At 42.2% G+C, this 27,735-nt stretch overlaps 1 protein-coding gene across 3 annotated transcripts in view; it reads left to right on the forward strand.

Moving 5' to 3' along the window:
- COL6A6 (collagen type VI alpha 6 chain) overlaps positions 1 to 27,735 on the forward strand; it is a 161,617-nt gene that overhangs the window by 49,864 nt on the left and 84,018 nt on the right. For all 3 annotated transcript variants that reach the window (XM_075547205.1, XM_075547207.1, XM_075547206.1), the window contains exons 9-18: positions 6,952 to 7,295; positions 7,383 to 7,461; positions 10,344 to 10,501; positions 13,589 to 13,681; positions 14,831 to 14,884; positions 22,116 to 22,187; positions 22,278 to 22,304; positions 22,643 to 22,687; positions 22,772 to 22,825; positions 24,003 to 24,065. In XM_075547205.1, the coding sequence (XP_075403320.1) occupies positions 6,952 to 7,295; positions 7,383 to 7,461; positions 10,344 to 10,501; positions 13,589 to 13,681; positions 14,831 to 14,884; positions 22,116 to 22,187; positions 22,278 to 22,304; positions 22,643 to 22,687; positions 22,772 to 22,825; positions 24,003 to 24,065 (989 nt within the window). The remainder of the gene's footprint in view (positions 1 to 6,951; positions 7,296 to 7,382; positions 7,462 to 10,343; positions 10,502 to 13,588; positions 13,682 to 14,830; positions 14,885 to 22,115; positions 22,188 to 22,277; positions 22,305 to 22,642; positions 22,688 to 22,771; positions 22,826 to 24,002; positions 24,066 to 27,735) is intronic.

Here is a 27,735-nt window from a genome sequence, read left to right on the forward strand (position 1 = left end):
GATGCTTGACTTTGCTCAATTTAATCTCCTCATCCGTGAAGTGTAACTGATAGCAGCACCTAGTTGAAAAGTTCATGATGAGGATTAAGTGATAAAATGCATATTTAACCCCTACTTTGAGTCAGCATGGTATCAAGGAGGTAATTATAAACTTGCTTCATTCTTGCCTACCAGTGACCCATTTAATAGATGAAGGCCAGTGTGAATATGTGCCAGGGTGCTGAGTATTGCGATGCCAAGCTCCATGCAAAGCCACACCCCATTTAGAGGCCGCTGCCAGCTGTTCTCCTGCCAGGAGGGAAGAGGATGCAGATGGTCGGTCAGCACTTTCCCCACAATTTTCTTCCCTGCATTTCTACATCCCTCCCCATCCCCGGGCCCTGGCCCCATCTTGCTGAGCATGGTTTCTGGATTCTCCAGCATTCACTGGAGAAGGAAGAAGAGCTAGAAGTTTGCAGGAACGTTTTGACTTGCTATCACCTATCCGAAGTTGGTTTTCTGTAGATGTAACCCTAGTCTAAAGTTAAAGCCTTTCCTGAGTTAGCAGAGAAGTTTCCACCACCCCCCACCCAAGAAAATTAGTCAGATGATACATTTTACCTTCTATCTGGCACCTCGAGTGATACCTCCAGCTTTCTTCGTCTAAGATCTCTGTGCCTCCTTCAGATTGCCTTCTTGAAGAGGAAGCCAAACAAGCCCCACCACAATTTTTTCTTACACTGGGTCACATCAGCACACTGGGCGACAAGAGCATCTCAGTGGCCCCCACAAACACTGGAAATTACAGCCCTCCCGCGTGGCTGCCTTCCCTTTGCAAGAACAGCAGCACCCAGCCAAGTCTCACTCTGGAGGGTTAACAGGCTTGAGGGATGTCAAGTTATCTCTTAAAGCCTTTTTCTCTTGTCTTAAGAGGGCACAGGGGAGAGAAAGGGAAGGAGAGAGAGAAATGTACTCACTATGAAAACAGCTCTCTCCAAAATCGTTCTTGGAAACTCAAGTGCAAACCTTCATAGACCCAATGTGAGTTCAAGGTTAAGAGTCTTGTAATTGATTAAAGGCTACTTTCTTTGTCAAGCCTGTTTCATGGTCTCCCCCCGGCTTCACAATGTGTTACCTAATGCCTGCGTACCTCAGCCAAGCCTCCGTGTTCATTTCCTGCTTCTTATGAAATATCTACTTCCGAATTTTTGCCAGAAAGAATTATCTTGGAACCACCTAGTCCCTACCCAAGAGAGTGAGAGAAAACCACGCGGGAAGTACAAAGCAGGAGCACACACTCCAAGCAGTGAGTGAGTTATCTTTAAAAGAAACAGGAAATCAGAAAGAGAGAGAAAAGTACTTTACATTGAGATAAACTTGAAATCATTAATCCAACAAGCAAGAATGTGGGGACCTGATAGCCAAGCCGTGGGCTGAGGCCTGGTGAGGCTGGAATGAACTCCGATAAGGCTTCAAAGGCCTGTGCAAACACCCTAATGGATGCCAGTTCTTCTTGCGCTGTAAGCTCTAAGTTGAAGAATTAAGACAGGAACTGGGGCAGCTTGTGGTTGTTATGGGTGTCAGGTCGATTCCCACATTGGGAGCCCATGTGACAGAATGGAGGAAGGCCGCCACGTCTATGCGGACAGATAAACGGGGCTTTCTCCCAGGGAGCTGCTGCTGGGTACTTCCAAACTACTACCCTTCTGGTTAGCATGTGAAACCTCAGTCACCACCAAACCTGGCTCTGCTCCTTTTCAGAATACCGGTAATCTTGGAGAAGCCATACCCTTTCTGAGTCTGAATGTGCCCGTTTGTCAAGTTAATCCCTAAGAGATAGGATGGTCACCTACAAGGATATGAAACGGAAGCACCAAGAGCCAAGGGTCAAGCTTGGTTCTCTAAGCACTTTCAATGCACTATGGCCTTTCAGTCTCCCACTATGCAGTGTAGCGTGTATTTCCATTCCCTGGTTTGTAAGTGAGAGAAGTCGAGCGTAAAGGAACATCGGTCATCTGCCCTGACTGTACAGGGAGGGAGAGGCGAAGCAAATCTGAAATCTGCTCCTCTGACTCGAGCAGCCCATGTTCTTTGGTTAACCTGCCTGCTTTCTCGCGGGGTCTAGGTCTTCTGGTGCTGGTGTTATAGAACACGCACTAATTAATAGCTGCATCTGATTAAGATGTCGAAAATTATTCTCATAAACCACTGCTCCTGGAGGAAACCACGCAGTGCTAAGCTGTTGTCTTCCAGCAGCACGGTCTAGTAGCAGAACTGGGCCAACGCATGATCTGTCACCACAGGCTCTCCAGACAGGACATGGGTCAGGCAGACCTGGATCCGGACCTCAAGAGTGCCATGTCATGACTGCGAGCTTTCCAACGAGCTTCTCTACGGCTCAGCTGCTCTTCTGCTAATGAAGTCCCTGGTGGTGTTTGGAGCTTCGCTGTGCTTCATAGGCTATGTGAGCGCCCGAGGAGAAGGGCGTGGTAACTGCTCAGTGGGTAGGAGGTGCAATCTTAGGATGCTGCAGAGGGCTCTTTGAGATGATCTTTTCAATACAAATACATGGAGTGATGGGGTTGGTCTACAAAATTGTTCTCGTGAGCTGCAGTTAGTTCACAGACTAATGATCACCGAGAATTCTTTGGTTCAGAAGCTAAAAAATTTAGTACTATTTCAAAGGCATTCTCGGGGTTCACATAGGTCGAATTCTTCGAAGGACCTAAACTTCAAGGCCTGTTGGCTTACCTTCACTCATGCTTAATTTTTAGATATGCCTTCTGCCCTGGCTACTCTCTCTACTTAGAGGGGACTTCAGGGCATTTTCAGGATGTTGGAAGACTTTTTGGCATGGAACCGTGATTAGGTAGGAAAAGAATGAGGAAACCCTTACCTATTTTGCATCTTTCATGACAAATAGATGAATCAAAAAGGTGATTAAACAAAAGGCCAATCGGATTAGGATGAATTAAAAGAAAGAGAATGTCATGATTTGATTAAAGAAATGAAAACAAAAAGTTGGCAGTTTCTAACTTTTCTTGACAAGAATTTCTTTCGGTTTCTGCGCCATGTTTTCTAGAACACAGACTTAAAGCCAAGTGAATCTGTTAATGCTTTCCCAGAGGCCCACTCCCGGGAAGCAAGAGTGACATGAAGGAAAGTAAGGCCAGAAAGAGGTCAAATAAAGGCTGTGTCAGGTGTGGCCAAACGAGGCACAACTTCTTTGCAGAGTATAATTGGCTCCTTGATTATGGGAGACATCGCCAGGGAGGCCAGGTAGAACCGCTGCATGAACACGCCATCAGAGAAGAAAGGAGAGAGTTTTTCTTCCAATTCCTGCCTTCTCCTGCCTCTTATTGGTCTAAGTATCATAAAGAATGCACTCCCCAACCCTTCTGGATGGTGTTATCCAACCCCTTTGGGAAACATAGGATCTACAGTATCCTCCATCCAGTGCTGCAATGGTAAAAGGAGCAGAACCTCCAAATTCCAGTGGGAGGAGAGGTTAGGGATGGGAGAGGGGGCCAGGAAAATCTGATAGGCATTTAAACTCGGTCTCTTACAGAACCTGGCTATGTTCTAGATCCTCCTTCCACTTTTTCATCTGAAATACTCCTTCTTTCAAAGACCCCAAGCACATTTTCTCCCATTCCATCTATTAATGCCAATACCCCTAGTTTCCCCTTTCAGGTGTTTTACCAACAATCTCCTGTCTTCTTAAACCCTGACCCCTTGAGAGTATTTATTCACACTAAAACAGCAATGTGAATTATGGGCTTTCTTTACAAGTCAAACTATGAGAGTCAGCTCTTGGGAGCCAGCAGGGAATTAAGAAACTGAAAATGTCTAGTCCAACTGTCTAGTCCAATCCCCTCTTTTCTGTGGGTGTGAATTGTTATTTTTAAGTATATAATCTCATTTTTATAGACAGGAAAACAGCGCCAGAGAGGTTAAGTGATTTGGCAAAAATTATTTGGCAATAACAGAGTCACGACCAATCATGACTAAACCCAGACTCTTTGTATTTCCCACCCAAGGGCCTCCCTCCCTCGGGGCTCCCCCCACTGCATTTTGGTGAAGATGAGTCAGAAGCTCAGAACACTGTTGTCAGTTCTTTTTAAAGTCTTCTTTTGTCACCCTTTCCAACCAGCCCTGTAGATTGATTACCTTCCGCCCCCCGCCCCCACCCCCTTGGCATGGCATTCATCACCACTTTTTTTATAATCCCAATTCCTTCTATTCCAGTGCAGTCCTTCATTGTTTCTCTTTGGCAATTTGACTTCAAGTTTCTCACTTCCAAAGCTCTCCCTGCTTCCTGTTACCTCTAATCTCCAGTGTGAGCTTTGCTCGAAGACATGAACTCTGTCATGGAAGTCTCTAGATCTGTTCATGGGGAAGTGTCTACATAAAATATTCAAGGGCGCTTGATCGATGGGTACACCCTAAGACCAAGCTCATGGCCACAGGTCCATTCCAACTCATATGAACACTATGCAGGGTTTCCCAAATTTGAAATCTTTATGGGAACTAATATCCTGAACTTTCTCTCATGGTTGGCTGGTGGTTTTGAACCACCAACTCTGTGGTTAGCAGTCCACAAAGCACCATCAGGTGTCCCTTGATCAGTATAGGTCTCAAATTGCAGGTACACATATGGCTGCTAATTCTGGAGGGATTGTCTAAAGAGCATCCTTCTGGTCACGTTATTAGTGAATCATTTATCAGTTTGGAATTAGCCAAGTAAACACAAGAAAATTACTTAGGTAGGATTTGTCATTCAGCAATCTAGGCCAAAAACTGAAACATTTGACTTTTTTGTTGTTGTTGAAACATTTGACTTTTATAGGAAACTGTTCCCAGGGTCATTCGGTGATAATTTGGCATTTCTGCATAATTTTATGGTTTTTTCCCCTTATAAAAAGCTATTTTCTTTGAAGACAGTAACATATCTTGATTACTGAATGGTGTTCAGAGGCTGGAAAAAAGTTTGTCCCAAAGTGAAACTTTTGATCTGAAGGCAGAATTGAGAGTGCATTATATGGTTTTAAGAGGTATTTTGAAAAGGCATATTCTGATGCTCCCATCTGATTGGATTTTTTATCTTTGCTTTCTGAGTATTGGAGATGTGATTTTCTAATAAAATAAAGAGACTGGTCATTCCAGTCTTTTGATAGCACATTGATTTACTTTGAATTTCATGGGGAAATTTATTAGCAAACAAGGCTTTGATTTTCTCTCACTCAATTTTTTTCTCCTTAAAAATGAACCAAATTACCAGTCCTTGTTTTAAGGATTGAAACTAGCATTTTGATTTAAAAGATTTGCAAATTTTTCTATGCAAAAATTATCTGAAAAAACTGCTGATATTAACAAAGTAAGTTGAAAACAGACACTTATTATTTTGCCATGCAAGTCATGTGTGTTGAGTTTGCCTAAGAAAGCTGGAGTTTTTAACCAACTGAAAATGCTTGAAGGAAGAGTTATGTGTCATATGACTTTTTAAAATTAAGAAAAAACGCATAGTTAAACAAAAATATGAATTAATTAAAGTTTAGTCGATATGCAATTTTCAAATTGGGATAACATTTTGACTGGGAAATAAAACCATTCTAAAGAGAAAATAACTTCCGAAAAATTTTAAATTTATTTTACTTCTGTCCCACTTTCCCCAAGTTTTGTGCCCCACCTTACCCCCATTACTATGGGAAAACGTTTGGAGCAGTATTTATATAATTTACCCTAACACACAGCTTCGGGTCTTATCATGGAATTTCTCTTCCTGAAAACTGGCTGCATATAGTTCTTCCAAAAAGCCCAAGGCCCAATACAAGACGGTCTTTGCCATCTTTGCTCTTGGGCTACTGTTTGCCTTCAGGATGATGTTAGGATCCCAGTTTCCTCAAGCTTCACATTCAAAAGAAGGCCTCAGAGCAATGGCCCGGTGGGTATCTCCAGAAATCTAGATTTCAGGAAAATTAAAATGGATTTTCAGACTTTGTTCTTTTCTAATTTACTGCTATAAGAGACTCAGTACAAAATGTCAAGCCCCTTCTAGCGTCAAAAATGCTTATACTTCCCTGGAATGAAAGAAAAGCGTGATTGATGCACCCTCACTTTGAGTCGTTCACACCACATTTGACACGGTTGAATACTGGGTGTTTAGTTTCTTCACTTCTAGAACCCAAACCAAGTAAGATCTCAAAAGATCTCTTGGATTATTATTTTCCATTACTGCTTTCTTTTCTGGATTGGACAAAAAGAGATTCTGAGACTCTTCATAGAAAGGTAAATTATAAAAGACCCTTCCTTGAGACAAGAACTTTGTCATTCACTTTTTCTTTTTCTTAACTGAGTTTCACTGTTCAAACCCCTTACCTTTGCCCTATAATTGTTATACTTTACTATTTGTTGAATGAGCTCAATTGATAGCATGAAATGGCTTTCTTATTTTAGAAAATTAATGTTCTCAGAATGTATTTCCTCACTGCCATCAATCAATGCTGACTCGCAGCAACCTCCTGTGGGTTCCCAGGAGACGCTATCTGTTTAGGGAAGTAGAAAGCCAAGTCTCTCTCCCATGGAGAGGTTGGTGGTTTTGAACTGCCAACCATGTGAATTGCAGCCCCAACTTGTAACCACTACACCAGGGCTCTTGGGGCATACTTTAGCACAATTTTAGTAGCTTTTCATGACTTTTCCAATGACCTCAATAAAATCTTTCAGAACTTTAGTTGTTACAGAATTATCTAGACTTTATACCAGCTTTCAAAAATAGTGCATATTTACATTTTCCGGGTAATAAAAGAGTGATTCTCAGCCTTTTCCAGCCCTTATTTTTTGCCTCTTCTTATTTTCCATGTTTATAACTGGGATAGAAATAACTCCAGGCCCCTTGAATCAGTCATTCCAGGTGAGCCAAGCACAGGTGTTCATTTTTCTAATAACGGATACTTCTCTTTTGAATCCTAGATTGTTTTGTGGATATTGTGGTGGGATTTGACATTTCAACCCAGCCAAAAGGACAGAGCTTGCTGGAAGACCAGTCTTGGATGAGAACTTATCTTCCAGACATGTTACGTGCCATGAGCTCCCTCAATGGGGTAAGCTGTGAGGTCGGGACAGAGACGAAGGTGAGCATAGCTTTCCAAGTGACAAATGCCATGGAAAAGTACTCTCCTAAGTTTGAGATCTACAGTGAAAATATCCTGCACAGTCTGAAGGGGTTAACAATTGAAGAACCAGCTCTTCTCAACACAGATCTCTTGGGTGCACTGTGGGACACATTTCAGAATAAATCAGCCGCCCGAGGAAAGGTAACCTGGTCTCGATTGTACTTGTTGGTCAGTGGTTGCAACGGTCTTCGTTTTTATTCATCTTTCCCTTTGTTCATGCTCTCTCAGGTGGTGATCTTATTTTCTGATGGATTGGACGACGATGTTGAAAAACTTGAACAAAAGTCTGATGAACTCAGAAAAGAAGGTGCGTTGTACGGAGTGCGGGCCAGTTGGGTAGGGAGAAAGGAGTGTCTATTAACTTTCTCATCTTAGCACACGACCCTGGTTCTTCGAACAAACTTGTCTTTTCTTACATCTCCACTCAGTATCCACTTGGCAGAGCAAATGAAATCTCAGGAGACTTTGATCTCTGTTTTTGCCTCATGCCCTGCATGCAGGAGAGGACAGTAAGTACAGAGTCCTGTCCTCTGTCGTGCATGACAGCGTTTCCTCTCATTAGGTTGTCCTGGACCGTGTTCTCATCCCCATAGCCCCCATTATCTAATGTTATTACTGGTTTAGTGTCAGAGTGGAAAGCCCATTTCCCTGCATGAAGAAGGCGGGTGTTAGATTTATCTTCCTCTAATACTCTTAAAGTTTCCAGAGTTGCCAGTATTGGTGGACAAATTTACTTCTGAAAGGAAACTTTTAATAAGCTCCTTCCTTCATGCCAAAGGAGCCTCTGGTGGCTGGACATTGAGGTGTTTGGCTGCTAACCAGACAGTTGGTGGTTTAAGTGGGAGCAAGAAGCGGGCAGCCTGTGCCTGTAAACACAGAAGAAAGCCCGGGGTGTGGGGGGCAGTTACACTCGGTGTAGCAGGGTCTCCACGGAATGCCTTTGGTTTAGGTTTCCTTCACACCACGGCTGGAACAATGAATGTGTTTATGAGTTTTTGAAACTCTTGCCCTGAGGCTTTCCCTTCAGGAGCCAATGGTCCTTGGAACTTGGGGTCAGGTCAGCCCTCACTAAAATATGGGTCAGGAGAAGCAAAAATGCATCCAAGGGTACTGGATGCTTAAGAACAGAAGGACTCTCCTATTGGTGGGTGCTTATAGTGACCTACCCGTATCCTTTCTTTGCAGCAAGTTCACCCCCCTCCCACCCACTTGTTGTCATATGGCTCCTAACAACACATGGCTGCTCCTTTTTCTGGAAAATTTCCCTTGGCCAAGGTCCGTTGCCACACCTGGAAGGTTGTGCCCATGTTACCCCTAAGCATCAGGTAGAGTGCAAACATTTGGATCCATACCCCACAATGGCAGCAACGCTGTGGTGTCGTTCATGGCGCTAGACAAGCGGTTCGCAGCATGGGGATCGTGACCCCTCTGGGGATCAAATGACCCTTTCACAAGAGTCATCCAATTCATCACAGTAGCAAAATGACAGTGATGAGTAGCAATGCAAATAATGTGATGGTTGGGGGGTCCCCACCACATGAGGAGCTGTGTGAAAGGGTCGCGGCCTGAGGAAGGAGGAGAACCACTGCTCTGAACGGAGCTAAATGGATGATGTGAACATGGCTCACTGGAATCTGGGCTTTCCAAGCAGGCAAAGGGTGTAGTTGGAGACTTTGAGGTGTGCTCTGTTCTCACTTGGCCACCTGCCCCTGACCTTTAGTCAGATTCTTCCCTCCATGGCAGGTTTTTCTTTTCCCTTTTTGTTTGTGTGTTTCAGCTTTCCTTTGGTAGGGGAAACAGAGCACATGCCACAGCATCAGCCCCCTGAGCAGGAATAGCTAGGTTTCAAAATCAGTCTTCATCCTCTTTCTTCCAAACCACAAGGAGCATAGAAGAGATGAAATTCCAGTTCAGAAATCGATTTTAACACTATCCCCAGAAATTAAGACTACTCAAATATGAGAAATGAGAATTATGATGCCTTTTGAAAATCGTCCTATGGCGCTCAGAGATTCTGGCGATATGAACTAGGAATACCTGGAGCCCAGGCTTATCGTACAGGTTGAGGTGGCGCTGTGCCTTATGGTGCGTGGCCTAGCTGAACCTCCCTAATCTGGAGGCATGGCTGCATCCAGGCAAGCTGTGCAATCACTGAAAGACAAGAGAGAGAAGGAAGAACGGGTCCTGGATGATAGATGGGGCTTTTTAGAATGTTTCTGTGTAAATTGAAGTTTGAAAGTATTTGCTAATCTTTTAACGACAAAACCTTAGTATCTACTCAGCAATTCTTTGTTCTCCCAATTTTTAAAATCATTTCCCCCTAAATCATTTCTAGGAAAATTAAGAGACGGAATTTCAGATCTTATAGCTCACTTATAGGAGTACTCTTCTGGTGGTGTAGGGGTTCGGCACTGACCTGCTAAGGGCAAGGTCAGCAGTTCCATACCACCAGCGGCTCCAAGGAAGAAAGGCAAGTGACCGTCTCAGAAGCTCCCAAGGGCAGTTCTACCCTGTCCTGTAGAGTCACTATGAAGTGGCAACAATTCAATGGCGGTGAAGGGTTTTGTTTTGTTCTAAAAAAGCAGACCATTGTTCAGTAATTTGCCCATAGAACCTTTCAATATTGCAACTCAAGGCTTGAGTTTTTTCTTTAGTTCTTTCAGCTTAACATATGCCGAGAGTGTCCTTCCTTTCTGGTTTTCCAACTCTAGGCCATTGCACCTTTTATTAGACTGTACTTTTGTCTTGTACAGCTGCTCTTTGAAATTTCCTGTTTACTTTTTTTAAATTTCCTGTTTACTTTTTTCATCATAGTTCCCATTTGCTTTCGTCCCTCGAGGATCAGGAGCCGATTTCAGTCTCTCCTGACATCCATTTTGATCTTTTGTTTCTTTCTGGCTTAGGAAATGACCTTTGATTGCCTCATGCACGATGTTCCTGATCTCATCCCACAACTCCTCTGGTCCTCTGTCATTAATGCTCAATGATTCAAATCTGTTCTTGAAACATTGGTAGGTGAAACAGACAATAAAATCAGAGCTCTTTCTCTAACTAGGATAACAAATCCTCAAAAACCAATTAAAATCCATGTACAAAAAATTGTAATAACCAATTCCACCTCTCCGAGGGAATTACAAATGGTCAGCTACGGTCATGTATAACTGACACCTCTTCAACTGTGCTGTCTAGGCCTAAATGCGCTCATCACTGTTGCTCTGGATGGAAGTGCCGCTCATCCTGCTGACCTGGAAAATCTTCTGTCCGTTGAGTTTGGGAGAGGATTTGAGTACAGGACACAGCTGACGGTTGGAATGAGAGATCTTGGGAGTCGGCTGTCAAAGCATCTGGTAAGTTATTTTTAAAAGGGCTGGTGAATTTAAATAGTCTATTAGCTTCGTATATAGATTTGATATTTATGCTTATGTCTTTGAATGAATTTTGCTCATTTGGGAGCAAAGAATGATTTTTCAAAATTGATTAACAATTAAGTAGGAAGGTGTTTGAAAGAAATGTACTCTAGAGGGGAGCACCAAAGCATGTTAATTTATATGCTGAGCAAAATAAAAGGAATAAGAAAAATTATTTAAATGGCACCTGAAATCCTGCCCAAATTCCAGTAGGTAAGTATAGGAAATGCCAGAGAACTCAAGATGGCAAGCTCTGAGCGGGCTGTTCTTTCAGCCAACCCCTTGTCATATCCCTTGTAGAGCATAAGCTTCCTTCAGATCTCACCACAGAGTCTCACTCTTGTGTTTAAGATGCCTGGTCCCCCGACAGCCTGGCCTGGAAATGAGAGCCAATCACATATGGGGCTCAACTGGGAAAAGAGCAATCTGTCCCAAGCATAGTGATGGTGGGCGTGATGGGCTGTACTTTGTGGGCAATGGAAGGATTTTTTAAGGGTTGCCTTGACTTTGAGATTTTTGGTTTATTTTTAGAACTTACAAGAAGGCACCAAAGAACAACAGCAATGCCTAAATAAAATATATCTCAATCACGTGTCTTTCAAAAACTCCCTGAAAGCAGGGTGGGGAGGTGCTACCAAGCTCTGTGGCACTGCTTTCACGTGAATAAATTATAAAAATGGTTCGTGATGTGCACTGTGCTGACAGCTCGTGAACATAAGTATTAAAATAATATAGAAATATATAAACTCACTGTCATCAAATTGATGCCAACTCACAGCGACCCTATAGGACAAGGGAGAACTGCCCTGTGAGCTTCTGAGACCTTGACTCTTTACCAGAGTAGAAAGCCCCGGATCAGTTGGTGGTTTCAAACTGCTGGCCTTGCAGTTAGTAGCCCAACATGCCACCAGGGCTCCTTAAATATACATAAATATCAACATAATGACTTACAAAATATGGACTTGTTGCTGGTGTTCCTTTTCTAGATGGGGAAAGCAGCCCAATCAAACTCTCCGCCACTGAGTCAAGTTGGACTCCTGAAGCACAGGGTCACACTGCACTTGTGGGTTTCCAAGAATGTAATCTTCCCCCGAGTAGAGAGTCTCCTCACTCGTTCTCCCTCAGTGCAGCTGGTGCTTTCAAACTGCTGACCTTGTGATTAGTAGCACGTAACCACAGAGCTCCTGGGGGAAGACATAGTACCAAATTTTTCACTGTTTTCTGTCTACTCCATGTTGAAATCTGCTTTGGTGATGAGACCAGGCCCTGGAGAAGCACAGCATGCTTGGTAAGGTGGAGAGGCAGCAAAAGAGAGGACAGCCCTCGAGGAGATGGAGGGGTACAGTGGCTGTGCCTGGGAAGCATTGTGAGGCCGGAGCAGGGCCGGGCATGGTTTCCCTATGCTGTTCAGTGGGTCGCAGCTGACTCGGTGGCACCTCCCAACAACTCACACAAGAAGGAAGTTCCTCTTCAGACCTGTTTGTTTGTAGCTGTCACATAAATGAAACCCTGTAGAAGAGACATTAAGATCAATTTCAGGACTAGTCACAGATCAACTTTCATAATCATAGTAATAGATGAGGTGCTAGGGAATTTTGGAACTCCAAAGACATTTGGAGTATCCAGTATGAGGTCTCAGAATCCATTTGTTGTTGATTGACTTTACCCATTTTAAGTTTACTCATTTTGGAAAATTTCAGGAAAAGATACTTGTGTAATGTTTTAAGGAGACATGTATGTAAGAGGAAGGAATTAAAGAGAGAAAATGCTTAATCATTGTCGCAAGTGATTTCTATTTTGTCTTTATACTAGAATTTTGATGGGAAACTTTTCAACACAAAGACTGATTCTACCCCCACTAAAGTGAAGCATAGCATTTACTATGGGCGAAATTCTCCTGAAAATAAACCTGAGGGGCTAATTGCAAAAGTCCCATGAAATGTTCCAGCTATTTCAGGATGAAATTTTAAATACACAGCTTTGGCCAGAGTATAAAGAAGAGTATTCATCCTATACGCCCACCCTCTATAGCAAGTACTTCCAAAAATTTAGACATGTAATTTGTATTTTTGAAATAATATCATGAACAAACTGTTCTGGAAGTAATTACCATTGAACTCAGTTCCAGCAGTGTTACAGGAACTCTCTAAATCCTGCTAGCGCCTAAATGTCACAAAAAGAAAACAGAGATAATGGCACACGTGCATTTTATTCAACCAAGTATTTGGAGGTAAAATCATGTAGGGTCATAGAAAGCACCGTGGTCAATGTTGGGTAGAGACAGAGAATCACAGTAATCCATTAGAATAGGGTGCATCAGACAAAATGCCTCATTGTGTTCAGAATTCCTAAGATGGTCTGGATGCAGATCACAGGAGGAATGATGGAGAAGCCCTCGGTGTTACTCTGGGTAAACTGGAGAAACAAATTCATAAATATGCATATGCATATAAGAAAGATCTTTATATAAAGAGTAATTTTGCAGTAAAACATCTCATCCCAGTCCAGATCAGGTCCATCAGTCCGATATTAGCCCATATGTCTGACACCGATCTATAAAGTCCTGTTCAGACTCATGGAACATGCAATGATGCTGGATGCAGGAAGATCACAGGCCAGTGGGTGGGAAGTCTTGTGGATCCAGTGGCTTTGTAAGCATCTCAACACTGGCAAGGGTTTCCACATGGTTCCTCCAGCTCAGGGCTTAGTTCTATGTGTCTTCTTGACAAGGATGTCTCACAAGATAGAGAGTGTGTATCTTCCGCCTCCAAGGAGAAGGTCATGCCCACACAGAGGCCTCATTGGCTGTATCCTGATTGACAGGCTAGACTCCACCTCTACACGCTTAATCCTCAAACTGACACCGAATTATGTAACTATCACAGCCTCAGAAAGCCTCTCTGGAGTCCTGGTACAGATGTTTCTGAAGTTCCAGCACAAGTCTCAACCATAGGTTAAGCTTATGTGCACGATTTAGGAAGCGATGGCACCCTGTGTAATATATTTCCCACCCTTCCTCGTCCCAAGATCAATGTCGCCGAAAGAACGTGCTGCTGTTTGTTCTGCAAGTGCACTGGAGGAGATGGCACAAGGGGCGCTCCTGGACCACCTGGGAATAAGGTGATGCACTTCGGATTCATGGTTGCCTTGAGTTGAATGTAGTATGTCCTTCAGAAAGGGGGTCCTGGAGACCAAGAGGTGATTTTCACATCGAGGTAGAGTCTCTGTAGCCGATGCTTATTTCACTCCTCATTTTACATGTCAAATTAGATAGTCATAGATTTCTTGACATTTAACGTAAGAATATTCTTTCAGAGGTTTTTCTGGACATCGTAGGAGAAACAGCTGCCAGGATCCTTGACTATGCAGCGTTCTAGTAATGACAATGAGGCCTAAAAACTCAACGAAGATCCTTCGTGCTAAACGATGGAAGCCTCCCCAGGAGCAATAGCTCATCTTGATTTCTAATGTTAAATTTATAGCTGTGAAGCCAGGGCTATACAACAACAAGTAGAGGACATTTTGTCTATTCCGCTAAAAACGAAGCTAGAGGAAGAAGCTCACCCTGTCAGAACAAAAGATGCTGAGATATGCTATTCGGTTATATGAGGTCAAAACATCATCACAGACTTACTAACAAGCAAAAGCAAGCCACTAATAAAAACTACAATAACCAAACTGATTCATATATTAACTAACAGCCTCCCCCCCAAACAAAAGCTTATATACCTATGCAGAAATGTTACTGTGGCCTTTAGCAAATGTTGAAATATGTGTGAACATGCAATGGAAGTGTTTAATGATGATTTCAATACTGTTTGCTAACGCGTGTTTAATTTTTTAAATAATTTATAGATGCCACTATAGCTTCCAAATCATCATAGCTGCCTCAAAGAAAGTTTTTACACTAATTATTTCCTGAATGCTTCAGCCCATGTAAAGTTTAAATTAGATTAAAAAAACAAAACAAGGTTCACGAAGAATGGTGGTGGGGCAGGAAAATATGTGTGGTGCATTATTTTGTATGTCGTGCAGATCCTAACATAAATGTTTTAATTAAAGATTATCATTCTAGTCTGCCAGGGACAAATATAGCTGTGTGTCTTCAAAGACACTTCTGCTCTGAGAAAGTTGATTTGGATGTAGGAGAATGGATTTTCCAATTCTTACATTCCATATGAGGTAAAACTGTCAACTTGAAGAAATTTGCTAGACAGCCTCTGCTTGCAATCGGTGGAAGGCTAATGTTCCTCCCTTTCTTATTTCCAGGGACCACCAGGTATCAAAGGCAGTGGTGGCTACCTGGGAGAAGAGGGTTTTGCTGTAAGTTAAGGTTTTTATGTTTTCTTTTTGTTTGTTTGTTTTTAAATCCATTTACTCCTAGGAACATATTGGGTTTTGTTTCTTATTTTTAAAAACCGTTACTGTGAATTTCCTGACCCCAATCATGTTTTACTTCCTATTGTTAGTGATTGATTAACTTTTTAAACCACTGTAAAAATTATTTAGGCCTGGTAGGGGATGATCAAGGGTAAGGTAATGAAGAGGTATAGCTGAAACCCAGGTGGGGACGGAGCATGATAGTGGGACAGAAGGAAAGTCAAGGGAAATAGAGGAAAGAGCTAGGAGGCAAAGGGCATTTATAGAGGTCTAGATAAAGACATGTACATATGCAAATATATATATGAGGATGGGGAAATAGATCTATGTCCCTGTATCTATAGGTTTAGTATTAAAGTGACAGAAGGACCTTGGGCCTCCACCCAAGTACTCCCTCAATGCATGGATACTTTCTTCTATTAAATTGACATTCTATGATGCTCACCCTTCCGACACAACCGCTGAAGCCAAAGCGGGTGAACAAGTAAATGTGGTGAAGAAAGCTGATGGTGCCCAGCTATCAAAAGAGATAGCGTCTGGGGTCTTAAAGCTTTAAGATAAACAAGCAGCCATCTAGCTCGGAAGCAACAAAGCCCACATGGAAGAAGCACACCAGCCTGTGCGATCACGTGGTGTCGAAGGGATCAGGTATAAGGCATCATCAGAAAAAAAATCTTACCATAGTGAATGAAGGGGGAAGTGCAGAGTGGAGACCCAAAGCCCATTTGTCGGCCACTGGAGATCCCCACACAGAGGGGTTTAGGGGAGGAAATGAGTCAGTCAGGGTGCAATGTAGCACCGATGAAGAATACAGCTTTCCCCCAGATCCTAAATGTTTCCTCTCCTCCAACTATCATGATTCGAATTCTACCTTAAAAGTCTGGATAGAGCAGAGGATGTACACTGGTGCAGATAGGAGCTAGAGGTACAGGGAATACAGGGCGGATGATACCTTCAGGACCAGGGGTGTGAAGGGCGATACTGGAAGGGTAGAGGGTGAATGGGTTGAAAAGAGGGAACCGATTACAAGGATCTACATGTGACCTCCTCCCTGGGGGACAGACAACAGAAAAGGTGGTGAAGGGAAACATCGGACAAGGCAAGATATGACAAAATAATAATTTATAAATTATCACGGGCTCATGAGGGAAGGGGGAGCGGGGAGGGAGAGGAGAAAAAGAGGACCTGGTGCTAAGGACTTAAGTGGAGAGCAAATGCTTTGAAAATGATGAGAGCAATGAATGTACAGATGTGCTTTACACAATTGATGTATGTATGGATTGTGATAAGAGTTGTATGAGTCCCTAATAAAATGTTAAAAATAATGATAATATAAATAAATAAAATTATATAGTACATCGTCGGACCCTCTCTAGCTTCAAGAGGAGGAAGGAGAACCATTGTCAACATGGGGCAGAGGTCAGATGTACCTCTTCTCTCCAATTTTTCAGATACCAACTATTCTCCTTATGCCACTCTCTGCTTGATAATTCTTTGCATGGCTGCATTCACAGGTAAGGGGTTTATTAGGGAAATAACAGGTTGCAATTCAGGTTCAGGAATGTGCAAGATACATTCCTTCTGTCACGACAGTCTCTTCTGGTTCTAGTTCCCCAGAGCTTTGTAGGGCTTGGTCAATCTCTATGCTGCTGGGGCAAGTGTTATAAAAGTCCTTTCAGCTGATAAGTACCCAAAGGCACCCCACCCCTCTTGCCCAAAGGTACTCAGCTTTCTAGATCCACAAGCTAGGAAACCCACCATGCCATCTTCAGTCAGTCTCTTGGTTCCGCTACCAGTTCTTGGCCATCCCTTATTGCTCTCCCAACCCCTCTCCCCTTCCATCTCTCTCTGTTATAACTTCAACCAAAATTGTTGTCAATTCAATTCATATATAGCGACCCTATAGGACAGAGTATGACTACCCCATTAGGGTGTCCAGGGCTGTATATCCTTACAGAAGCAGAAAATCTTCGGCAAAGACACTGTCTGATGTTTCTCCAGTTGAGCAGCTGGTGGGTTTGAACCTCTAACCTTTGTGTGAGTAGCTGATTGCTGAAACACTGCATTACCAGAGCTCCTGAGCAAAGACAGACCACACACACACACACACACACACACACACACACACACACACAGAGAGAGAGAGAGAGAGAGAGAGAGAGAGAGAGAGAGTCCTCAGCACAATTCTTCTGTCATGTTTTTAAAACTTTTTATTTCTTATTTTTAAAAACCTTTACTGTGAATTGGGTGAAGGTTTGTTAGGCGGATCCATCGTTTTACACTCAATAATTCAAACACATGTTGGATCACCCACATGAGTGGGATCAACTCATCCTCTGCGGTTCCTTCAATGTAGCGTCACTTCACATTCGCCTTGTGTTTCCTGTTTCCTTTCATCCGTCTTTCCCAACTATATGAACTTTACCCCCGGGTTAATACTGTGTGGGGATACTAAATGGTTGATTATTCCAACGTGCATTTTATAATCCCACCAGTCGAATAAACAGGTTCCAGTCTCTCCACACCTTCGTCAGCATCTGTTGTTTTCTGATTCTTTAGACGTTGCTATTGATGTCAGGGTGAAGTGAATTCATTTTTGTTTTGATATCCATCTCTCAAATCACTAATGATCCCGAGAAATTCTCCATATGTTTCTAGGCTGCCTAAATGTCTTCTTTTATGCAGTGTCTGTACATGGTCATGGATTACTTATCTTTTCTTTGTTGAAGTTTTCTATAAATTTTAGATATTAGTCCCCCAATATTTTCCCAGTCTGTGGGTTCTCTTGAAACTATTTGGGTGGAATCTTTTGATGTACATCAATGTCTAATTTTCAGGGGGCCCCAGTCATCTAGTTTGTCTTCTGCTGTTTGTGTGTTTTTATTATGTTGTGTTTTACGGTTTCAAATTGTTAGTGTATCTGTGCCATGTACTAGAGCCCCTACATTTGTCTCTATTTTTTTCAGAGGTGAACATTATGATTCCAGTTTTATATTTAAGTTTTGATCTATCTTTAGTTCATTTTAATACCGTGTGAGATATGCATCCTGTCTCATTCTTCTGCAAAAGGGTGTTTGCAGAATTGTCAGAGCTTTTTTTTAAGAGACTATCTTTTCCCCCATCTAATTTAGCCCTTTGTCAAATACTGGCTGCTGAGAATGGATGGATTTACTTCTGGTTTCTCAATTCTGTTTCATTGCCCTCCATATCGATGGTTGTGCAAGTACCAAGCTATTTTGACTATTGTGGCTGTGGTTGAGGTCAGGTAGTGAGAAGACTCTTAATTTGTTCTTTAGTAATGCTTTGCTTATTAAGGGACTCTCTCCATATAAAGCTTTAACTAATTTTAAATTTTTTAATAATTTTTATTATAAATCATTTTATTGGGGGCTCATACAACTCATCACAATCCATACATCCATCTATTGTGTCAAGCACATTTGTACATATGTTGCCATCATCATTTTCAAAGCACTTTCTATTTGAGCCCTTGGTATCAACTCCTCATTTTACCCCCTCCCTCCCTCAGGAACCCTTGATAATTTAGAAATTATTATTATTTTTTCATGTTTTGTAATGTCCAATGTCTCCCTTTACCCCCTTGTCTATTGTCCATCCCCCTGGGAGGAAGGTATAGATAGGTCATTAGGATCAGTTTCCCTCTCTTTCCCCCACCTTCTCCTTCCCCTCCTGGTATGGCTACTCTCAACATTGGTCCCGAGGAGTCGATCTGTCCTGCATGACAATCTAGATTAAGATTGCATTACATCTGTAGATTTCTTTGGTTACTACTGACATTTTCACCATGTTGTCTTCCTATCCATGAGCTAAGGTGCTCTATTGGTGTAGTGGGTTGTGCGTTGAGGGCTAAAACAAGCTGTGCTTCAAGCTCACCCGCTGCTCCAGAGGAGAAAGATAGGTCTTTCTGCTCCCCTAAAGATCTATTGCTCAGGATCTCCTAGGAACAGTTCTACCTTGTTCTAAGGGGTCGTTATGAATTGGAATAAACTGAATGGCAATGGTTTTTTTTTTTAGTTTACCTTTGAGTATGGTATATTCTTCCATTTATGTAGATGCATTTTGTTATTTTATATGTAATAGTGTTTGTAGCCTTCTTTGTACATGTATTTTATTTCTCTAGTGCCTTATTTATTACTTAGTGGTCAATCTTTTGAGTGGATATGGTAAATAGTATGCTTTCCAGATCTCCTGTTCAGAGTTCTCATTGATAGTATAAAGGAAGCTGACAGATGTTTTGATATGTTGATTTTATACTCTGCCATGTTGCAGAATCTTCCAATTGGTTCCAACAGTTTTCTTGCCGAGACTTTTAGATTGTCTATGTAGAGATCATATTATTTGTAAGCAAAGTTTGATTTCTTTGCCAACGTGTGTGCTTTTCATTACCCACTGTTGCCTTATAGCTCTGGCTGAGACCAGCACAATATTAAAGAGTAGTGGTGATAAAGGGCATCCATGTCTGACGTCCAGGCACAAGGGAAATGCTCTCAGTTTCTCCCCATTGAGAGTAATGTTGGTTGGTGGCTCTTGTTTATTTGCTCTTTACGGTGTGGACAAAATGTTTCCTTCTATTCTTATTTTGCTGAGTGTTTTTGATCAGGAACGGGTGTTGGATTTTGTCAAATGACTTTTCTGCATCGATTAATACAGTCATGCCGTCTTTTCCTTTGTTTTACTCATGTGATGAATTACATTAATTTTTTTTCTCTAATGTTGAACCATCCTTGCTTGATTGGTATGAATCTATCATGGTCATGATGCATTATTTATTTTGAAATATATATGTTGAAGAGGGCTATTGATTTGTGATTTTCTATTTTTAGTGATGTCTCTGCTTGCTTTGGGATCAGGGATATGTTTACTTCGCTAAATGTTCAGGAGTTTTCCATCCTTTTCTATCCTCTGGAATACGTTGAGAATTAGTGGGAGCTCTTCTCTAACCATTTGGTAGAATTTACCAGTGAAGCTGTCTGGGCCTGAACTTTTAAAAAAATTTTTGGGTGGGGGGAAGGGAAGATTGGAAGGAGTTTTTAATACTTAATCAGTTTCTTCTTTTGGTATGGGCCTGTCTAGGCTTTCTTACTTCAGTTTGTGTTAGTTCAGTAACTAGTGTGTTGCTAGAAATTGTTCCATTTCTACGAGGTTGTCAACTTTGTTAGAGAGAAGTTCTTCATGATGTTCTGTTACTGTCCTCTTTAGTTCTGTTGGTTCTGTTTGGGAAGTAACCATTTCATTCCTAGTCACATTTATCTTTCCTAAGATCTGTCAGTGGTTTGTTAATTTTGTTAATCCTTTCAAAGAACCCTCTTTTTGTATTGCTGATTTTTTTATTGATTTCTGATTTACTTATTTCTGCTCTAAATTTTATTATTTCTTTTCTTCTAGTGGATCAGGCTTATTTTTTCTAATTATTGGAGATATTTTACTAAGATGTTGATTTGTTCTTTTTTGATGTATGTCTTTTTTGTATAAATAGTCCTCTGTGCATTGCTTTTGTTGTGTCCCCAGAATTTTGGCATGTTGTGTTTTCATTCTCATTAGACTTAAGGAAAGTTCATTTTTAATTTCTCTATTATGCAGTACTTTTAAATGGAGCATTTCAATTTCCACAGATTTACTTCATTTTTCCTTGATCTTCCTATTACTGACTCCTAATTTTATATCACCGTGACAGATGCCCTGGTGGTGTAGTGGTTACATGTTTGTATCTTATCTGCAAGCTCCTCAGTTCAAAACCACCAGTGACTCTGAGGGAGAAAGACAAATCTTTCTACTCCCACAAAATTTACCATCTTGGGCACACCAACCCGTGTGATCATGAGGTGTTGAGGGGATTCAGGTATCAGGCATCTAAGACCCAGAACAAAATCATACCCAATGTTAATTGGGGGCGGGGGGCGTGGAGTCCCAAAGCCCATCTATAGACAGTTGGACATCCCTTTACAGAAGGGTCACAAGGAAGAGATGAGCCAGTCAGGGTGCAGTATAGCACCAATAAAACACAACTTTCTTGTAATTCTTCAATGCTTCCTTCCCCCCACTATCGTGACCTCAATTCTACCTTACAAAACGGATTGGACCAGAACACGCACACTGCTACAGATAAGAGCCCGAAACACAGGGAATCCAGGATAGATAAAGCACTCAGGGATAACAATGAGAATAGAGATACCAAGAGGATAGGGAAAGGTGGGAGGAGAAAGGGGGCACGATCACAAGGATCAGCATGTAAGCCCCTCCCAGGGGGATGAACAACAGAAAAGTAGGTGAAGGGTGACAAAGGACGATGTAAGATATGAAAATAATAATCTATAACTTATCAAGAGTTTGTGAGGGAATGCAGGTGAGGGGGGATGAGGAGCTTACATCAAGGGCTCAAGTAGAAAGAAAATGCTTTGAAAATGATGGTGGCAGCAAATGTGCTTCACGCAATGGAAGAATGTATGGATTGTGATGAGATGTAAGGGCCCCCAATAAAAGGATTTAATATGGAAAAAAAGTTACCATCTTGGAAACTCAAAGGGGCAGTTCTACCTTATCCTACAGGGTCTCTGTAAGTCAACATCGACTCGATGGCAGTGAGTGTGTGTGTGTGTGTGTGTGTGTGTGTGTGTGTGTGTGCGCACACGCACCTATGTGATCTAAGAAGGTGCTTTTTTAATAGTGATGTTTTTTGATTTACTGAGGCTTGCTTTGTGACCTACTATATGGTCTATTCTGGATAATGTTCTATGTACACTGGAAAAGAATGTAGCGTGCGTTGTTTTGGGTGGGGGTGCTCTGTATAACTCTATGAGGTCAAATTCATTGATTGTGTTGTTTTGTATTTTTGTGTTTTTGTTGAGTTAGTTCTTTTGTCCTTCATAAAAAGTGGTGTATCAACATCTCTTCCATTTATTGTTGCATTGTCTATTTCTCTCTTCAATTCTGTAAGAGTTTGATTAATCTATTTTGAGGTCATTTCATTGGGTGTTGTGTTTATCTCCTTAAATTTAATTGACCCTTTAATCATTGTACATTGTCTTTCTTTGTCTCGTGTATTTGGTTTCACCTTAAAGTTACATATTTTTACTGACAAATAATATTCCTAGTTCCTAAGACAAATTCTAGGCTACCATAGAAACAGCTTATCTATCTCTATGCTCTTTCTCAGGGAGAAAGAGGAAACCTTGGGCCAGTAGGAGAGCAAGGTTCTAAAGGATGCTACGGTGCCAAAGGTCCTAAGGTAAGAGTTGCATAGGATATTGTGAGATGTCTTCAGCATCAATTTGATGTTTTTCCCTGCACTGAACCCCATCGTCTTTTCTACTTTCAGGGAAACAGGGGATTCACAGGACAGGAGGTATGTTTTCAGACATGGACATTTATCTGACCATCTGTTATCTAGAGGGTTTTGAGATTGTTGGCCAGTGGGTTGTCAGACTGAAGTTTCTGTTGTAAACATCCTTTTTAAAAATCTTCTTTTAATTACCAGCCTTTCCTTTATGCCTGCCTTTGATTACAAATGATGGTTCTCATTTGTTGACCATTTCAATTACTAAGTAGCCTTTGATATTACCCAAGGCCACCTTAACAATGAACTCTGTCGAGCAGAAAAGTAGTGAACATGTTTTTGAGTGGCACTGTGCTTCTTTTCACACAACGGGGAGTCTTCTGGTCTGATTTTATCTGTCTTTGTAGGGAGAAACCGGGGAAAGCGGGGTTTATGGATTAAGTGGAGAACAGGTAAGGTCTTGCACCCCAGGGATCCTTCTGAGGGATTTCCCACCACAACCATGGGAATCTGAGAATGCTTCTGTCTCCCATTAGGGTGAAAATGGTCTTCCTGGAGGAAAAGGAGAAAAGGGTGATGCAGGGTCCCAGGTAAGGGTTGAAGCAAAGGGAAACAATTGTGTGACTAACAGACTAGACTCAATTGCTACAAAATTACTGTGTAATGAGCAAACTGCAAAGCTTCCGCTGCATAAAGAAATACATATGTCTTTCCTTAGTGTCTAGAGGGTCCTGCTTGTCTAGGCTGACCTTGATTCATGTGTCTGCAGAGAATGAGTCTGGTCATAGTGGCCATGCCCTTTCCATGGATGTGACAGAAGCATAACAGAATAAGAGACACTGGTGGCCTCTTATGATCTAGGCTTGCAATGTTTACAGCGGCTCTTCGATCTCTTTCTCTGGCGAAGCCAAGTCACAGGGTCAAATGCAGGGGTGGAAATTTTTGCCCAGACACAGTGGTTAGTGTTACTTGCCATTGGACCATTGACAACTCATGACATCCCATGTGTGTAGAGCTGAACTGGGCTCCAAAGATCCTTCACAGCTGTGACCTTTCAGAAGCAGATCATAAGACCTGCCTTTCCGTAAATCTCTGGGTGGTTACAAACCTCCAGTTTGGGGGGCTGGAAGTTAAGTGCTTAACCAATTGCACTACTCCAGGGCTCCTTGTCACAGGAGGGACGCCCGAAAAGTGGAGAGTCGGGACCATTAGAGAAAAGCAGCTACTACACTGTGGGCAGGAGTAGGAGATGCGACAGGGGTCTACAGAGCAGGGCAGCACATTGATTCTCACAGACCCTCATTCCCATCTAGAGCAATTGACACCTGCAGCCACACTTCCCCCTCAAATTGATCTGTTATTAGAGTGTAAACAGTCGAATCAAAAACCCACTTTCTACTTGACACACCACCATGGAAACAATTAGCTAGTCTTTCTGAATGGCAGCTTCCTCACTAAAAGAAAAAGAATCAGCCATGTGTGGTTCATAAAACAATTGTAAGAATTAAACACAGTGACAGATGTATCTATACCACTGATTTTACCACTGGGGCAAATAATTGAGGCCACACTTAAATTATTCATATGATGCTTGAAACGAGCCTTGGTTGTACTTTCCAGTTTAAAAATAATTAATCTTAGTAGGAAAAAAAGTGTAATTATTCAAAGCTGGAAATGCAAGTACTTTGCTCGGTTTGTTTGTGTCTGTTAATTTCAGTTTAAAAAAAATTCTTGCCCTGTTCTTACCATAATTTATTTTCACGGTAGGGCAGCCCAGGCAAGAGAGGGCTTTCTGGAGACACTGGCGCAAAGGGCCTGAGAGGAGAGCCCGTAAGTACCTGGGATGGGTGGCCTGTGGGTCGGTTTGGACTTGCTCTCCATCAACGCTTCTGATAGGGAGGCAACAAGAGCCCGTTGCGGGGAAGTCAATCCCAACTCGGGACAGCCCCAAAGGGGACAGAGTGGAACTGCTCCGGAGGGTCTTCTTGGTGCAGCCTTCATGGGGGCAGATTATCAGGGCCTCCTTTCCTGGAGCCTTTGGGGGGCCTTGGTCTCCAGCCTCTCCGTCAGCAACCAATCCCGCAGAGAGACATCCCCTTGTAAAGGCCTTACAATAGCCATCCTGAATTTAGGCCATCACAGGCGCCATGTTGTAGAATTTTAAACCCAAGCATCTGGCACCAGCCCTGCTTCTTCCTGTCCCGGGAGAGTACGGACAGGGGGAAGCCCTTGCACCTCGTTTGCATGTGGTGTTCTTTATTGAGACCATCTATTCAGAAGTGTCCTTGGACCTATGGAGGAATTTCAGACCTTCCCACCATGTTCCTTCCGAGCTCCTCCACATGTGGAATGGATGGAAGAAAAAAACGTCTCTCCTTTTTTGCTATGCTCCACGAATCGTTCTCTGGTGAAACTATTAGCCTCATTTTCCTGAATCCAATCCAAATGGGACTACGGCAGGCAAAACTAATGACCCCGGGGTACCTGCGCTAACAAGTTGACCATGTATAGTCCGCACTGGAAACAGACAAACACCACCATCAGGTTGTCACCAGGCCCACCCGGAAATAAGCCTCCAAAACTTGAATGAAAGAACGAATGAACACTCCCATTTATTGTTGTTATTGTTTTTAATTAATTTTATTTTAGTGGAAAAAAGGGTTTTTTTCAAGTTTGCTATGTTTCAATGTACAGGTTGGTGACATTCATTACATTCATGGCTGGGCTGTAGCTCACATCAGAAAGGGTGCGATGTCAAATGCTCAGCTTGCTGAATGTGAAAACACCTGTGCAGCCCCTTCCCGTCCACAAACAACGCCTTTCCAGCTCCTAGGAGCCCACTGGCCCTCTCCTGTCACCACCTCGCCTCCCCTAGAGGTCATCGTCCTAACACCATAAATTAGTTTTATTCATCCTTGATTCATATAACATGTACTCTTCTGTTTCTGGCTTCTTTTGTTCAACTTTACGCTTCTGAGATTCATTCATTACAATACATTTTCTTTCTAATAGCTAGAGTAGTCCGTTGTGTGAACGTACCAGTATTGATTTACCCCTTACCATCTTGAGATGTATTTGTATTGTTCCCACAAACTGCTATTAGAAATAGTACCTCCATGTACATTCTTATGCCTGCCTTTTGGTACACATATGTACACATTTTTCCCCAACAGTTTTATTATTGGTATGCAATTCACATATCATACAATTCAGTAGTTCAATCACACCAAGGAGAATTGTACAATTGTCACCATAATTAGTTTTAGAACATTTTCTTCCTTCTTGTACTCGTTCATAGCTCCCCTCCCCCATTTTCCCCCACCACCACCTTCCCTGCCACACCCCCCAGGAACCACTAATTGACTCGCTATCTTTATATAGTCACCTCTCTTGGACTTCAGATACAGAACATTATTTTTAAATCTCAAACTAACAAAAATAACAAAGTAAAACGTAAAACAACTTCAGTGGAAAAGAAAACAAACAATATTGCAGACTAGAACCAATTTAAGTGGATCCTAAGGGAGATCAAATGATCGGGTGCTGAAATTTAACCTAACTGCATCTGCACCAATCCATTTCATAGGTCCACATTTTTACTGGATTTCTAAGGATAACACAAACAGTATTGCTAGGAGAGTCCCACGTCATGCTCCTGCGTGCTGGGGCTCGTTCCAAACAAATTGTGTTTGAGCAGGTCTTTGTGATCGCTGGTAACTGCAGATCGACCAGCTCCCTCGGCACACACATGTCTTAGTCTCGATAGAATGTCTCCAAAGAAGAGGTCCCACCAAAATGGTGGCTTGTGAAGAGATCTACTGGATCAGTTTCATTCAAGCCAGAAGGTTAGGGCAACTGTTTCGACAGACTGCAAAGGGGTGGTCGCCATAGATTTCCTTGAAGGACCCAAGACAATCACAGGGGCTTATTAGGAAGAAATGCTTACAAATTGAAAAATCCACAGATGAGAAAGAGACGAGGAAAGCAGTTTGTTCTTCGAAGGCAGCAAAGGGCGTCCTATAGAAATGTCATCGGGAATGAAAGCCAAGACCAGAGGAAGGAATGTATGAGAATTGAAATGCTAAGCTCCCAATTTGCAGAAGGCTGTAGATGACAGTGAAGTTTCAAATGAAGCCCCAAATCCACTGGCAGGGTCCTCATGTGGATTAATCTTGCAGAGCACCTCCTCTGACATAAACCAGGGCCAGGGCAATGTGATAACCTTGCTATCAGACACAGTGCCTTAGAAAGTGGATTGAGACGGAGAGAGTTAGGCTGAAATGTAGCGCCCTATTATTTGTTCTCCCTTCGGACCCACTTGAAATCTGTTCTGCTTTCTAATATTTTCTACTGAGGGTTCTCCGCTTTGTTATTGTTCAGGGTTTTGTTTGTTTGTTTATCTTGGATTAAAAAAACTTTTTGTATATTTTTCTCTATATAAAATCCAAGAGAGACAGTAAATCGATAGAGACAGTAACTAGGCTGATAGTTTCTTAGGGTTATGGCAGGAGAGGCTGGGTGGAAACAGGGAGCTATAATACTGAGGATGAGAAAGAAAAAATGTTTTCAAACTGATTGTGGCGATGATTGCCCAACTCATTTTAATATGAAGGAAAATTTTAATCATATGTCACATGAATCAGGGGTCCTCAAACTACGGCGCGCGGGCCACATGCGGCCCACCGGGTGTTTTTGCCGCCGCTGCCAGTCCTGCTTAGCAGACAACTCATCCAGTGTGCATAGGAATTTGTTCATAGTTTTTTGTAAAACTATAGTCCAGCCCTCCAACCATCTGAGGGACCGTGAACTGGCCCCCTGTTTAAAAAGTTTGAGGACCCTTGATAATGATATGTCAATAAAAATTTTTTTGAATAATTTCACTAGGAATCTTTACCCCATCCACTCTATAGGTCCAGTCTTGCCACTTTAGACTTCACTTTTTAATAGTTTTTTTGACATATAATGCATACACCATACAGTTTAATAGTTGAGTCATATTAAAAAGAGTTGTATAAGCAGCACCGCGATCATTTCTAGAACATTTTCTTTCTTCTTGTACTCATTGTAATTAGCTCCCATTTCTCTCCACCCTCCCTTCCCATGCCCCCAAGATGCCATTAATACACTGACTGTCTCCATAGATTTACATATTCTTGAATTTACATACTGGGAAACATACGAAAGAAACAGAAAATAACCAAACAAACCAGACAAAAGTCTCAATTGAAAAGAAAGCAGGAAATATTAAAACCTAGAACAAATTTAAAATGGGTAAAAAGGAGATCCAATGGGAAGGTGTTACATTTTTAACCTCACTGTATTCGCTACAGTGGGGTTTGCAATGCTCTGTCTGATAGCACGGCTCTTCATATCCCACAACTCTGGTCAGAGGAGAGTCACCAGAGGCTCAGTCCATGTGCGGACCCTGGAAATGGACTTGGGGCTTCCACTGTCACCCAAAGCCTTCTGCAAGCCAGATGCTCACAACTGAAACTCTGAT

Source organism: Tenrec ecaudatus, chromosome 4 (assembly GCF_050624435.1).
Source record: "Tenrec ecaudatus isolate mTenEca1 chromosome 4, mTenEca1.hap1, whole genome shotgun sequence".
Taxonomy (NCBI): Eukaryota; Metazoa; Chordata; class Mammalia; order Afrosoricida; family Tenrecidae; genus Tenrec; species Tenrec ecaudatus.